The sequence below is a fragment of the Sarcophilus harrisii genome, chromosome 1 (assembly GCF_902635505.1).
Source record: "Sarcophilus harrisii chromosome 1, mSarHar1.11, whole genome shotgun sequence".
Classification (NCBI taxonomy): domain Eukaryota; kingdom Metazoa; phylum Chordata; class Mammalia; order Dasyuromorphia; family Dasyuridae; genus Sarcophilus; species Sarcophilus harrisii.
The window spans coordinates 638,127,456-638,143,715 of record NC_045426.1 but is presented as its reverse complement, the minus strand read 5'-3'; the positions used below and the strand labels follow the sequence as shown (position 1 = coordinate 638,143,715).

Sequence of the window (16,260 nt, the reverse complement as noted above, 5' to 3'; positions counted from 1 at the left end):
TGGTTTGGGGAGAACTCAAACATTTAAATAAAAGCCTGTTACAGAGCACCTTGGAGTTGAATGTCCCTCAGGATTTCCATAAAGAAGGATTGCATAAGAGGCTGACCCTGGCAGTCTTTCAGTTCCTGAGGATGTCCTGGAACCCCAATAGCCTTCTCCCACACACTCCCCCTGCAAATAGACAACCTTCTGTGTGGCCTGCCTCTTGCTGTGTTCCTTCCTAGCCTTGGGCCAAGGCCTAACTTAATTCAGAGGGAGGGGTGAGGTGGGGACACCTAGTTTCAAAAGGTTATTTTGGGAAGAGTCTTGAGAAAAAGGGGAAATGCTTTTATAAGATAGGAAAGGCTGGCAGGAAAAGCTTCCCCTCAATCCTCCTCAAGGTTAAAGTCAGTGTCTAGATTCAGGCTGTGACATTGAGCCAACAGCCTGAGGAGCAAGTGGGAATGACCAGTTGCTGGCCCCCTGTGGGCCTTGTCTCCCCGTTAACAGTAGGAGAAGGAGCAGTCAGTTGGTTCTCTCTGTCTGACTCCCTGATGCCTTTGCTTAGGTGAGGGGCATCCAACAGGCTTGAGACCACCAAAGGCTCTCACATAGACAGGCCCCAGCCTTATTGGGACCCTGACTCAGGAGTCCAGAGGACCCCGAGGATGGAAAGTCCCCTATCCCCAGCCAAAAACTGCCAGGAAAGAGTTCTCTTAGAGACATTTTGTCCCTTCAAGGCAGAGAGGGCTCAAAGGGGCTGGAGTTTCCCCATAGCTAGGAACTGGGCCTTCCACTGTGAGCAGGGAGAACATCCTCTTCTTAGCTTCAGGAAACTGTAGAGACCTCAGGAATCTCTTTCTGGGTTTGGGGAGGGAGTATTTTTGAGGAGGGCTTCAACCCTCTATCTTTTGGGACATGCTTTTCAGGGTGTAAATTCTCCTCACAGGGTAAATTCTCAAAATCTATTTTCCTCAGAGTCTAAATTCATCTCAGGGAAAATTCTCCTCAGAATAAATTCTCCTAAGGATCTAAATTCTCAGAATCAATTTTCCTCGGAGTAAATTCTCCTCAGAGTAAATTTTCCTCAGTCTAAATTCTCTTCGGAGGGTAAATTTTCCTAGTAAATTCTCCTCAGTTTAAATTCTCCTCAGAGCCTAAATTCTCCTCAGGTTCTAAATTCTCTGGTGGTTAAATTCTCCTCAGGTTCTAAACGCTCCTCTTTTTTTAAAATTCCATATTGTTCTCAGGATTTTTCATGGCTTTCAAACAACAGAAAAGAAAAAGGCCTGTGTGAGCTCACCTGGAGAGAAAATGTATGTGCTGTAAGGGGGAGGGAGAAAATAATGGTTTTGTCTTGTTGGTATATCTGGGGATTTTTTGAAGGAAATGTCATCTTCTATTGGGAAGGGGGCGGGGCTCCAAGCAGCACTGTTCTTTCTTACCACAGCCTGAGGTAAAACAGGCCTTTATTTAGGCCCTGTCCTCCATCTGGGACCCTAATTCTAATTTAAATTCTCCTTAAGGTTTCTTAGTAGTTCTTCAGGACTTAGAAGCAAAGAAGGGAAAATGATTCCTCCCTGCCTGCCTCAAGGTCTTGGGTCTGCCTTCTTTAGACCTGGTAAAACTGGTCTGAAACATTTATTTTTCTTCAGGCCTTTACATTGTTACTTTTAAAAATCAAAAGTAGTTTTATAAATTGGTAGGATATTGCCCCTGGGTAGAGAGGCAACTTTGGTGAGTGGGTACCAGAGAGCCTGAATAATTGAAAGGCCGGTGTCCCCAAGTCCCATGGTCACCGATGAAACCTTTTATTTTTCTTTTTTTAAGTTTTCCTGTCACTTCAGTTACATTTAATTCCACTAAGGCCTCGTTTATTGAGATTCTAGTATGTACAAGGCCTTGTCCCAGATACTAGGGATATAAAGAGGAGAAAAGCAAACTTTTTTCCTTTCACTGCTTTAATGCATAAGACATGGACTCTCCTAACTGTAATAAAAAGGGACAGTATATAAGAGAGATACAAAGAATTATGAGAATTCTGAAAATAACGGCATTTCTTTGGATTGAGGGAATCAGGGAAAGGTTTGTCGAGGAGAATTGATACTTGATCTGGATCTTGAAATAATAATAATAATAATTATTATTATTTACATTTACCTAGCATTCTAAGGTGCTTTTAAGTAGCTAAAGTTTTATTATCTCCATTTTATGAATGAGGAAACAGATTCAAAGGATTGAGCGTCATATAGTTAGTAAGTGTGAGCCAGTATTTAAGACTCAGGTCTTGCTTGATTCCAAATTCAGCAGAGCTGTGTTTTGGGGTGATGGAACTCAGCATGATCTTAATTTGTTAGTATGTCAAGACTTTGCTTTTTCCTATCTTAAGCTAACTTAAATTTCAGCATGCAGAGATTAGATGGGAAGAACATTCTAGGCATAGGGAATGAGTTTATTTATTTAGTGCCTATCCTTATACCCTGCTGAAATGGTAAAGAGAAAAATATAGTTCTACCCTAAATCAGCATATAGTGTAATAATATGAGAGATAAGATGACACATGTAAAATATTTGGAGAATAGTTTGAGATAGTTCCTGTCTGAGAGAAATACATTTTAGGGATCCTCTAAAACTGACAAATTCACAAGTACTTAATCTGGAAACAAAATGCTTCTGACAGCCATTTACTTTCCCCAAACTCTTCAATTTTCAGTGTTCTTTTATTGTGTACTGGGAGAGTTTCTGAGAGGTGTTAATATGTCTCTTGCCTTGTTCATTCTTTTTTTTAAAGAAAAATTGTTTGTCCTAATGAGACTTGGGATCTGGAAGAAATTGGGAAGAGTAGAGTTGATGGATGTGTAAAAAGGGAGCAGAGGCAGTATGGTATTAAAAAAAAACAAACCCAAAAACAAAACAATAACTAACCATAATAACAAAAAACACAATAGACTTAAAAATCAATGGACTTGGCTTTTCATCCCAGTTCTGTTACTAAAAGGCCATTACCTCTCTAGGCTTCAGTTTTCTCATCTGTTAAATGGAGACTATACTACAAGGGAAAGGTTGTTTTAGGAGAAATACTATATAAACCTGAAAGCCTTATATAAATATGAATTATTATTATGTCAGACTGAATGATAAATTTTCACAAACCTGTATCACAAATCCTTGATTCTAGTTGGAAGTTTTTAGTGGAATGTCCTAGGAATTTATCCTTGCAGTAAAGTTTGCAAGTTGGGATTGTTTCATTCATTGTATTTGTATCCCACATATCTAACACACTATATGGTTTATAATAGGCACTTAATAATTATGGGCTAATTGACTATGACTTGCATGAAGGCATAGATTGCTTGCAGATGACAAAAAACAGAGAGGACTAGTTATCACCTTGGGTGAAAATTAGAATCCCCAAAGAGCTAAATGAGTTGGAAAGATGAGCTGGATCTAGTAGGATTAAATTTAATAGGGATAAATATCAAGTCTTCTACTAGATTTCAGAAAGTCAGTAACTGTACAAGTATAGATGACACTGATGAGGCAAGACAATGCTGTAGGTGAAAAGGATCTGGGGTAACAGTGCTACAAGCTCAGATTTTGACTGCTGTAATGGATGAATGGTACCCAGAATGAAGGGATGAAAATCGAGTCAGACTTTATCTAGAATACTATTTTCTTCTTTATCTTCTTAAAACTTTTTATTTTATGGAAAACCTTTTAAAAAGTTTAAGAAGTTGAAAACTTTTAAAAAATCATTGTCAATTTCTAAAATATTCTTACTCCCTGAAGTGAATGGTGCTTTGTCACAAACTGAATCAGTTATGCAAAATCAACCAACACAACTATGTCTGACTCCATATATAATACTCCACATCCATAATCCTCGACTGTTGTGTTGAGCTCTGGAAACCACATTTTAAGAAGAGCATAGAAAAACTGGAGAGTATCCAGAGATTATGGATAATGAGGGAGAGGACTGAAGCCATTTTAATTGAATGAAATAAAGATTTATTAAATATCTAATAAGTGCAATGCAAATTGATGCCCGTACAAAGATCTACTGAAGGAATCCATAGGCTTTATCATACTTCCAAAGGAGTCCATAATAAAAACAAAGGTTAAGAAATGTTGATTTAGAGAAATAATGCCAAGGGAATGGAAAATTTTCAAGGGAAGAATTCTAAAGACTTAGTCAATTCAGTTCTGACGAGGAGAGGTGGGAACTGGCTGACAAAATCAATGTGGATTCACAGAGAACTCAGAGACCAATTTACTTTTTAAAAAGACCTGGGCAGAATAATAGCATTTGAGTGGCACTGTCAACTAAGAGTGGAAACAAGAGTGCTAAGTGTGAGCTGGAGCTGGCAAATAATGTTAAAGATATAAGAGTAGTGGGTCCTTGGTTGTTTGGTTGAGTTCCAAACTTCCAAGAAGGAAAAACTCTCCAAGTCAGGAAAAAGTTAATGCACTGCTGAGAAGGCAAATCTACTTAGCTCTTAGTTTATTTCTGTTTTCTCTGCCAAGGAAAATAATCCTTGGACAGGCAAAGTCAGAACAAGGAGAACCAGAGTTTAAATCCAAGATCAGAAAGAAAGAAATTGGACTTGTCACCATGACCCAGACAAATAACATCAGATCAGATCTGAGCAGTATTTACAAAGATTACTGATACACTGAAGAGCACCCAGATCACAATCAAGATGATAAATGATCTTGAGACCATGCTCTAGGATGGTCATTTAAAGGAATTGAGAATATTAGAAGAGAGAAGAGTTGGAGAGAACATCATATAGTTGTTTTTAAGTTTTCAAAGGGCTATCACGTGGAAAAGAGAGATTTGATTTCATCTTCTGGATTCAAAGAGCACAAGTAGAGGAAATGTTCAAAGGGAGAATGGGGGAAATTGCAAAGTAGCATATTTGGCTTGATTTATGGAAAAACATCCTAATGTTATAGAGCTGTTTTAAAAGAAAATGAGCTGCCTTGAGAAATAGTGGATTTTTTTCACTTAATGACTTCAGGTAAAGAATAATTTTAATCCTTTTTACACATGACAACCCTTTAGACATTTGAAAACAACTATTATGTATTCTGCTAAAGGCTTCTTCTCCATTTGGCATCAGTGTTATTAAGTGCATCTTTGTTTCAGATTTCATTTTGCCTTGGTGGTCACTTTCAAATTTGAAGGCAAATTTTGGCTTGAGTCTTCAATAGAATTTGCAGAATGATATTTTAGTTTTATTTAAAACAAAACAAAAGCATAAATGAAATTTCTATTTGCTATCTAGTTTGGTGCTATCTAGAAAAGGACTTGTCTACTCAGGGACAGTTTGTTGTCACTGGCATTTTATGAATGGTCATTTGTAAACAGTGTGATACAGGGAATTCCTATTCATGTACAAAGTAAACTGGATGACATCTCTCTCTCAGTTCTGAGATTCTATGATTCTGTTTTCTGACTCTAGTTAAGTAGCAAAATGGATGGCCTAGTCAATAAGTAATGTGGAATTCAGAGGGCAGAGAAATCAGTTTGAGTTAAGATCATAATGAAAGATTTCATGGAAGAGATGAGACTTGCATTAATTTTTGAACTATGGGGATGACCCAAGAGTATTGCATTTGTGACACAAGTTTGTACTTTTTTTTTAATTAATCCTTGAGAGTCTCCCAACTTCAAATCCTAGTCACTATTTCATTCTCCCCAGAGAAGTCAATTGTACTTTCCTCAAGAACTCCTCTGGATCATTGTCTTTTTGTTCTCAGAAACTTAGCTATTTTCTATTGACTCTTGAACCAAATCCAAAGTCAAAGAGCCTCAGAACTGGGCTCATAGGTCTGGAAGGGATCTCAGAACTCTATTATTCTCATATCTTTTACAGACAAGTATCTGAAATCTCTGGGAAGATTAAACAGTTTGCTTAAGGTGAGAGAAATAGTAAGTCGCAGACCTAGGACCTGGGAATCCAGGTCCTCTGACCCCAAATCCAGCATTCTTTTTAGGATTCCATTTCCATACATCTGGAAGGATCTCAGAGGTCAGTCGGACAGTTAACAAAGCATTTATTAAGTGCTTACTCTCTATGTGCCAGGCTAAGTATTGGGAATAGAAAAACAAATAGGAAAAAAAAAAGATAGTTGCTAGAGTTTATATTTTAAACATCTAGGAATTTGTATTTTTAAGGGTGAAACAACACAGAAAAAGGAGCAGAAAAAGTGGGAAGGGGCTGCGAGATGGGGCAGCGAGTGTATAGCAGGGGTAGAATTCTTGAGTCAGAAGAGGAATGAGACCTCCTTAGCTGGAGGTTCTGGGAGGAGCATGAATCCTAGTTCTGGAGTGAGGTGGAGGAAGCTTGAAGGGCAGCTTGGAAAGGAATGAGGTCCCTCAGTTTGTCACCCACTGCACTTCTATTTGGGGCAGCTAGGTGGCACTGTAGGGCACAGATCTGGAAAGCTCATCTTCCTGAGTTCAAATCCAGCCTCGGAGACTTCCTAGCTTTGTGATCCTGGCCATGTCACTTAATTCCATTTGCCTCAGTTTCCTTATCTGTAAAGTGATCTGGTGAAGGAGATGGCAAACCTTTGCCAAGAAAACCTTGAGTCGGGTCACAAAGACAGACAAAACTGAAAAATAACTGAACGACAAGCATTTCCTCTTGTCTAAACCCTGTCATGGTGTTTATTTAGAATCATGGATTCACCAAATAGAAAATCTCAAAGAGTCAAATTTAGATCTCAACAGCTATCTAGTCAAGTCCTGTCATCCTACAGATGAGGAGTCTGAAGAATGAGGGGAGTAAGGGTCTTGTGTTGTCCAAACAAGGTGCCCCAGGTGGGCTGTGAACTCGGGTCCTTCTGTATTATATAAGTCAGTCTTCTCCACACCCCAATAGAAGATGGCATTCAGGCTCACTCAGTCACACAGCAGAGAAGTGAAAGAATTGGGACTCCTAGACCATCCTCTGACTCCAGGACTAATCATGCTTCATCTTACCTCCTCCAGGAAGCCTTCTTAGACTTCTTCAATGATTCTCCCAAACTGCCCCACCTGTTTTATAGCTATAGTTAATTTTTTTTCTTTCATGTAGTTATATCTCTTTTTCTTTGTATCCTTGTACATGAACACACCTCACCAATTCAGGGCCTACTAATGAGGAGTTTGTGCAAATTCATAGGTGGGAAAGACCGAATATTGAAGAATTCTTTGCACTCTGTGACATATGGATTGCTGAACAAAATACTAGTGGGAATCCAGATTGTAGGGGGGTGAAGTGCATTTTAACTTACTAGATAGAACAGATGGCCCCTAAAACACTTTAGCAGCACCTATTTAAAATACCAACAAGAAATGTGTTAGTTGCAAATGAATCTTGTTTAATTATTAGGTCAAGCTCCATAGGACCTTGTGGAACACCCTGTTGCCCTTATTTGTGCTATGGTCGTTATGTAACCTAAGTATTTATGATCCTTGAGGGAGACTCCTATTAACAGATCACTTTGCCTCTACTTTATGCTTCTGCTCTTTGCATAAAACTTATTGCCACTAGCAATCACCGTACTCTACATATTTAAACAAAGAAAACAACCAAGAAGGGTTTCCAAGTATTCACGTTTTCAAGTCCATTTCATGAGTCTTAGAGTCCATCCATTTCTCTTTTCCTTACCTCAATAGCTTACCTTCTTATGTCTTTACCTTTTCTGGATCATTGGCCAGAACCTTTCTAAGACCAAGCCTGAAAGAGTAGACAGCACACTACAATTAGGGAGTCAGGACTATGGGAATAGAAGTCTTAGGATCTGGATGAATGAAAAAAAATTGCTAAGTATTTACTTAAAGCACTATATTTAGCATTAAGATAAATATAAGTGTTTACTCTCAAGGAACTTATATTCTCTCAGGGGAGACTACACCTAAAGAGTAGCAGTAATAATGCTCATTTGCTTATCATTCTCAGAACAAGAGATAGAAAGGAAGGGTGGTAAGTGCATAGTAGCATGTTGGAAAATGAGTGAAGTGAAGTAGAAGATAAGTGACCCCAGGGCTTCAGAGTTGAGGGGCTTATTGCTTCTGCACATGGTCTCTGGAGAAATGGTTTGGAGACAGGAGCAGTTGAGTAGAAAATGGTCAGACTTGACAGGAGGTTTTTTTATACTTAGTGAAACCCAAAGGACATTAGTATGCCATACAATTCATCTTTAGAGAATTGTTGCTCTCCTTCTTAGTAGATCTTCTTTAAGAACTATTTCTGGGGAAAAAATCCAAAAAACAAAAAATCCTGTTACCTGGTCGCCCACTCAAAGCTGCTGAGCCTTTCTCACACTTACTAAGTCTGTTCTTTTAAGAGCAGCCATACAGTTTATCATTGGCCCCCATATTGGCAGCCTTTTTTTCAAGCTTGGTTGGTCCTGCCAGAGGTTATGCCCTGTCAGTCTGTAGTTTTAATACTGAATCTTATCAAAACACTATAATGAGGCAAGTCAATGAGTCAGTCAGATAGTCAAAAATCATTTCTTAATCATTTACTGTGTGCTAGGCATTTTACTAAATATCAAGGACACAAAGAAGGGCAAAGGGAGGAAAAAACCCAAAAACCATAATTCCTACCTTCAAGGAGTATACCTTCCATTGGGGGAAGTAATGTGTAAATAGCTAGCTACACATAAGTTATTCATAAAACAGAAGAAAGTATTCTGAAATAGAAGATGTTAACAAAGAAAACTAGAGAAAGCCTCCTGGAGAAAGTTAGATTCAAGAGGAGTCAAGAAGAAGCCAGGAAAAAAAAAGAAGTGATGAGGAAAAACATTCCACAAGAGACAGGCAGGTGCAAAGGCATGGAGACCCCTGAGGAACTGCAAGAAAGCCAGTGTAATTGGGTTATAGAATAAGAGAAGTAAGGCATAAGAAGGCTGGACAAGTAGGAAGTGAGATCATGAAAAAAATATGAATGCCAAACAGTTTATATATTTGTTCTTAGAGTTTAAAATCACAGGAGCTCATAGAATAGATGATGACATTTAAATGGTCAGTCAATCAGTAGTTATTTTATATGCTTATTATGTTCCCGGAACTATATAAATTCTGGGGTTATAAAGAAAGATTTTTTTAAATGGTCCCTGCCTTCAAGAAACTCACATTTTAATGGGAGAAATAAGCAATTATACATATATATCTGTGTGTAGAGGGAAGAGGAGAGAAGGGGAGAGAGAGTGAGAAAGAAAGAAAGAAAGACAGACAGACAGATAGAGACACAGAGACAGAGGCAGAGACATGGAGAGATAGAGACACAGAGAGAGACAGAGACACACAGAGAGAAGTTGAAAAATAATCCCATAGGTAAGTCCTTGTGTGGAAGTGAAGATGTAAGTGGTAGAAAACTGGGTAAGGTGTATTGCAGAAGGTAGGGTTTGAAATGAGTCTTGAAGGAATCCAAGGAAGCCATTTACAAAGAGAGAAAACATTCTAGTCGTGAATGATAGACAAGGAAAAATACACAATTACAGGGTGTTGGGGTAATTTATGAGAGGAACAGCAAAGAAGTCATCATAGCTGGACCATTGAGTGATAAAGGGAGTAAGTGTAAGAAACCTGGAAAAGTAGGTAAAGGGCTTTCAAGGCTAAACAAAAGATTTTATATTTGATACTGAAGATTCTGAAGGGAGGAGATGGAAGGAGTCATGGTCAGTCCTGCATTTTGGCCACTGAGTGGAAGATGGACTGGACTAGGGACAGACTTGAAGCAGGTGGACCCACCAGAACACTACGTCAGAACATCATGAAATAAGGTGCTTCCCCAGGGTGGTGGTCATGTGAGTAGAGAGAAGGGATCTTTATAAGAAGTATTGTGAAGATAAAAATGATAAGGCTTGACAATGGTGATATATTGGATCGATGATGTGAGTGCAAGTGAGAAGATGATGATGAATTGAAGTTGAGATCATGAAGAGGATGGTGGCAACCTCTATCATAATAAGGAAAGATGGTGAGCTCTGTTTAGGGTATACTGAGTTGGAGATGCCTATGGGACATCCAAACTGTCCAATGTCTAGCTGGAATTGCTAGATTGGGGGTCCAAAAATGAGATTAAAGTTAAATAAATAGATCTTAGAATCATCTTCATAGAAGCGATCATTGAGTTCATGGAAGTTGATGAGATTACCAAATGAAATCATATAGAGGGAGAAGAGAAGAGAATCAGGGGCAATAAGTGAGCATGTTCTAGAAGAAAATCCAGGAAAGGAGGACAAGGAGGAAATCAGACAAGTAGGAGAAGAACTAGGAGAAAGCATAAAAATACCCGGAAAAAAGCAAAAAAAAATGCAGAAAATAATGAAAATCTAGAGAAGAATCAGTATGTAGGAGAAGATTCCTTCTCTCCTTTAGCTTCTTGTTCCTATCTGTGGCTTCCATTTTAAAGTACTGACTAAGCCATCTACTTATAACTTCTTTAATCCTTCTCTGCTCCCCACCTGACTCTTCAGAGTTCTTCACCATAGTTCTGTGGGGTATCCTCTTTCCTCTTTCTCCATCTTAAGCTCCCTTTTATGCATTGTCTTCCCTCATTCAAATGTAAGCTCTTGGAAGGAAGTATATCTTTCTCTTTCTTTCTATTTACAATCCTAGTGCTAAGCACAGTGCCTGACAGATAATAAATTTTAATAAATGCTTGTTGATTTGATTTGTTGAGAATAGAGTGATTGAGAGAATAGGGGAAGGATGAGGATTAAATAAAAATCATTAAATCTCACAATTAAGAAAGTATTGGTCACTTTGGAAAGAGCTGTTTCAGGTGGAAAATGAGGTTGAGTTGAGATAGACTTTAGAGGGTGAAGAATAGAGTGAAAGTTGAGTAAATGAACATTCCCATTTTAGTCAGCTTTTTCACAGATTTTAGCCACAAACAGAAGATGAGATAAAGGATGATAGCTAGCAGTGTTAGACTTATCATTTAGAAAAATCAGCACTACAACTCAATGGAGGCTGAATTGGACTAGGGAGAGATTTGAGGCAGAGACAGCATAAGTCTTTGATACAGCCCCATTTGAATTAAGAATGAATAAAAATCACATTTTTCTAGAACAATGTGAAATTTAGGCTTTCCATTGATTACAGCCTATTTTCTTCATTAGTCTAAATTAATGATGCTTGGTTATTTGAGGGAGGATTCCCCTTCTTTTACCTAAGATGGGGAGGTGGGAGACTGCTTTTTCTGTCAGACTTATTCTTCTTGTGGGTTATGAGATAATATAGTGTAGTGGGAAGACCACTGCATTTAAAATCAGTGCATGTGGATTTGAAATTTGCTTTTGCTATTTACTTAACATCCATATGACTTTAAGTCTCTTATCAGCATCCTTATCCATAAAACAGGGGAGCTGAACTTCTAACTCAAAATAGGATGCTATGAACCTCCCGGCATAGAGATTGCATCTTCCTCTTTTTTCCTCCATCCTCTCTATGGGTTATAATTGAGGGCTTTGTCAATATCAGAGCTTGCACCAAAAAATCCTTGAGTAATTAAATTACTTGGTCAAAGTCCAAATAATAAATGGTAGATGATCTTTTTATTCAGATAGAAGCATAATTTCTGAATCTGTTGTTCCTCATGTTATATTGCACCAGCCATTCCTCGGTCCCCTGTCTGTTAGCCAACAGGGAAAGTAAACAAACAAACAAACAAAAATGCCTTTCAATAATGTTGGCAGCATATAGTGAAGTTCCACAACCATCTCATTCTTGTTGGAGGTTTCACTTCTGGAAGTTCCCTTTCTGGAGGTCCAGTCGCCTCTCTCCCATCTCAGACACAGAGCAGGAGAAACAGCAGGAGAAACAGCAGGAGATCGAAATTGAAGACTATGGTAAGAAATGTGTTTGTGTCTGTATCTGAATGTGTGCTGATCCTTTCAAATATTTGAAGGGTTATAATATCGAAAATGCCATGCTTGCCAATTCTTGGCTGATGATGCTTTGTTGTGAAATTCTCTCCCAGGGAGATTTTTATTCTAATAGGCACTGTGAAGTACTATGAAGGCTCTGAAGCAGGTACTATGGAGTGCTTAGAACCTGGTCAAGCATCTGAGATGCTACAGTAATCCACTGCACATGGAACTATCGCTAGCTGCAGTGGAGTTCTGCCACTGGAATTGATGACCCTAGAAGAGAAAGTGAGGCTGATAATTTTGTGCAACTCTATTTCACTTAAATATAATTCACAGGCAAGCCAAGACATTACCCCATGATCCCATTGCTCTTCAAAAATGAAGAATTAATAGCAACAAGAATGGCAACAACTTCCCCATATATTTCTTCTCACCCTCACCCTCACTTTCTCTATCTTTTGCATTGAAGTTTTCAAGTATCAGTGATGTTGACTTGATTTGGAGTGTTTTAAATTCTTTGCAGAATTTCTCCACTCTTTCATCTCAAGGAGCAGAAGTTAGTGCATAAACTTGCAATTATTTTCATGATGATATTTTTGCAAATATGTGTCATTAATAGTACATTATGTCATTACCATGTGTTTTAGGAAATAATATTTCTTACAGTTTTTCACTGTACAGTAACTCACCTCATCAAATCCTTTATTTGCCTCTTCAAGGAATTACTGAGCCATTCTTCCACTTAGCTGCCACTTCTTTGTTTTTTCCTTCTCTTTTCATTTATAGCAGGAGTAAGACTGATAACATTCAATTTCTCCATCAGTATATCCAGCCATTCATCATCAAAGATGTTACCTTTGGGCTATGGACAAATGAAGTTTTTGATAGGATAAGACCAATGTGATTCTTATTGCTTTCTGTTGCTTTTTCTTCCATTTTGGCGTAATCACTACAAAGTGTGAAGGAACTGCACACACCTGTTGGTTATTTTAAATAGCCATTTAAAATTGTCTTATAAATTTTTATAATCAAAAATTTTCATCATTAGGTGACCAGCCTACTAGTGAAAAGCTCTTTTTATAATTAGGTTAATCCTTGGAGAAGGACATGGTTTATAACTGAGACTACTGTCAAAGCTTTTCGAGCAAGGTAGAACCAGCATGGTACAATACAAACTAGAGTTGGTGTCTAGTAAAATAGCTTTCTAGGTCGTCTTCATCATAACATGATAAGGCATCAGGGTAGGATTTTGTGAAAACTTTGAACATAGGATCTACTTAATAATTATTATTGATGGGTAATAACAGTATAGTGGGGAAATGTAATGAATTTGGAGTCAGAAGACCAGGGTTTGAGAACTGAATCTAACACTTGTAAAAAGCCTGACTTTGGGTGAATTATATCTATCTCCTTGGCATTAATGTTTTATTCTGTAAATTGAATAAATTAAGCATTCCACAAAGACTTCCTTCAGTTTTAAATTATTTGAACTATTATAATTGCTACTATAATTGTCTTTTTGCTTCAGAACTGGATACCAAATCATCCTTTGAAAATATGATGGGTGCTCAGCCCTCCCAGCAACAGTTACTGGTCTCGAAAATTCAGTTAATGACACCTGTTGAGAAGACTGTGGTGCTGAAATCTATCCAGACTTCCATAGCAAACTATCTAGAGGTAGGATAAAAGTGGGTTGGCTTGGTTTGACTAATCTTCTTGGCAGCTTTCCCCCCACCTTAACCTCCCTTCCCTGAACCTTCATCTTTTGCATATTCATGAATCCCAGACTCATTTCCCCTCCACTCAAATTTTCCTGCTTTATGTCATGGCTTTTCTCTACATTTTCACTTTCACAGAATATTAGATATGGCTAATTTATATAACATATAATTCTTTAAGCTTTACAAAGTGCTTTACAAATATCATCTCCTTTCATCTTTAAGTCTGGGAGATAGATGCTTTTATTAGTCTTATTTTGTAGGTGAGGAAATTAGAGCATTTAGAGGTTAAATGACTGGTACATTGCTAGTATCTGAAATGGGATTTGAATTCAGTTTCTCCTGACTCTAGATTCAGTACTTTATCTACTGTACCACCTTGTTGTCCCTAGAATCCTATAATGCTACGGATGCTGAGAGCTCAGGTAACATCTTGTTCAATTCTTACTTAAAGCTTGAATCTGATTTATAACATCCCTAATAACAAGTATTCCACTTCTGTCTAAAACTTTCCAGTTATGAAGAGTAAGCTTGGGTGTGAGAGCCTTGTGATGAATCTCTGGAGGCTGGGAGAGGTTTGCTATAAAACAAAAGACCTTCTGAGAAGTTTTCATTGGTTATAACTTATATTATTACATCGGAGCACAATCTGCCTCTGTTATTTCCATCACTGTTCATAGTGTTGCCCTTTGGGGTCAAGTATAACTGGCCCAATCTTTCAAAACAGAAGTCCTTAAAATTCTTGAAAAAATGGGTTGCTAAATAATATTTACTCATTAAGAATTGGAGGTCCAGAAAATGTAAATTGCTCTGTCACATATTCAATCACTAGCTTAGTCTGACTAAATAAGGGAGTTGGATTATATAGTCTCTGTATTGGAAAGGACCTTAGAGAGCAATTAGTACAACCCCCCCTTGTCTTACAGATGAGGAAATTGAATCACAGAAACATTAAATCACTTTCCCAAGATCTCCTAACAAATTAACAAGATTTGTCTAGTGCTTTCCCCCAAAAGGCATGCTGCCTTCCTGACAGAGCAGCATCATGTCAAGAATCCATCAAAAAACTAATTCTTTTAAAATTCCATGATTCTCCAGGCTTTCTTCAATCAGCACTTTAAAAAATATATTTTGAGCACTTTTTGTGGAAAGTGAAGATTTCTAGGGCAAAGTTAGCCAAAGGGGAGAGAAAAGAAACCTAGGTCCTGCCTTCCTTCTACTGATTCTTTTAAAACTTGTCTATAATTAGGAATTCGAAGCCTTGAGTTCTAGGTCTTGGCAGTTGTGTGACCTTGTGAAAGGTCTTTCCCATTTCTGGACCTCAATTCCCTAATCTAAAAAATGAAAGTGTTTGGACAAGATGATCTCTAAGGTTCTTTCAAGTACTAAATGTGGTCATGAGATTTGGATACAAAATTCAGTATCTCAGATGATCCAACCTTCCCCCCACTTTGATTATTTGTTCCATCGGCCTTAGCTCTTAAAGAAGACGAGATAGGAGATAATGAAGAAAAGCCCTCCCATTTAATAGTATTTTAACTTTTTCCAATTATATATAGACAGTTTTCAAAATTCACTTTTATTAGATTTTTAGTTCCAGATTTTTCTCCTTTCATCTCTTCTCCCCACTCCAAAACAGCAAGTGATATGATATAGGTCATACATGTACAATGACATTAAACATATTTCCATATCACTCATATTATAAAAGGAAAATCAGAACTAAAGGGAAAAAACATGAGAAGGAAAAAAAATGAAAGAAGTATGCTTCAATCTGCATTCAGTATCTACAATTCTGTTTCTGGATGTGGATGGCATTTTAAAACACAAATCTATTTCAATTCTCTTGGATCACTGTATTACTGAGAAGAGCTAAGTCTATCATAGTGATCATCACACTATGCTGTTACTGTGTACAACATTCTCCTGGTTCTGCTCACTTCACTCAGTATCAGTACATAGAAATCTTTCCAGTTTTTCCTGAGATTAGCTTGTTCATCATTTTGTATAGAACAATAGCATTTCATCACATTCATATGCAAGTTGTTCAGCCATTCTCCAATTGATGGACATTCCCTCGATTTCCAATTTCTTACCACCACAAAAAGAGATGCTATAAATATTTTTGACACATGGGTCCTTTCCTCTTTTTATGATCTCTTTTGGATACAGCTCCAATAGTTGTATTGCTGAATCAAGGAGTATGCACAGTTTAATAGTGCTTTGGGTCTAGTTCCAAATTGTTCTCCAGAATGGTTAAATCATTTTGCAACCCCACAAACAATACATTACTGTCCCAGTTTTCTCAGTCCCTTCCAATATTTATCATTTATTTTTCTATCCTCTTAGCCAGTATGAAAGGTATAAGGTGGTACCTCAAAATTGTTTTAATTTGCATTTCTCTAGTCAATAGTTTTTTTTTTTTTAAATAGGACTATAGATGGCTTTAATTTCTTTGTCTGAAAATTGCCTTTTCATATCCTTTGATCATTTATCAATTGGGGAATGATTTCTAATCATACAATTGACTCAGTTCTCTATATATTTTAGAATTGAGGCCTTTATCAGAAATATTGGCCATCAACATTATTTCTCAATTTTTTTTGCATTCTAATCTTGGCTGTATTTGTTTTGTTGGTACAAAATTTTTTATTAAAGCTTTTTATTTACAGAGCATATGCATGGATAA

At 37.5% G+C, this 16,260-nt stretch overlaps 1 protein-coding gene across 1 annotated transcript in view; it reads left to right on the top strand.

Moving 5' to 3' along the window:
- The first annotated feature begins 1,194 nt into the window (after positions 1 to 1,194).
- LOC100916963 (maestro heat-like repeat family member 5) overlaps positions 1,195 to 16,260 on the top strand; it is a 126,536-nt gene continuing 111,470 nt past the window's right edge. Inside the window, exons 1-3 of the mRNA XM_023496533.2 lie at positions 1,195 to 1,295; positions 11,720 to 11,832; positions 13,382 to 13,530. Of these exons, the coding sequence (XP_023352301.2) occupies positions 1,294 to 1,295; positions 11,720 to 11,832; positions 13,382 to 13,530 (264 nt within the window). The 5' untranslated portion in view covers positions 1,195 to 1,293. The remainder of the gene's footprint in view (positions 1,296 to 11,719; positions 11,833 to 13,381; positions 13,531 to 16,260) is intronic.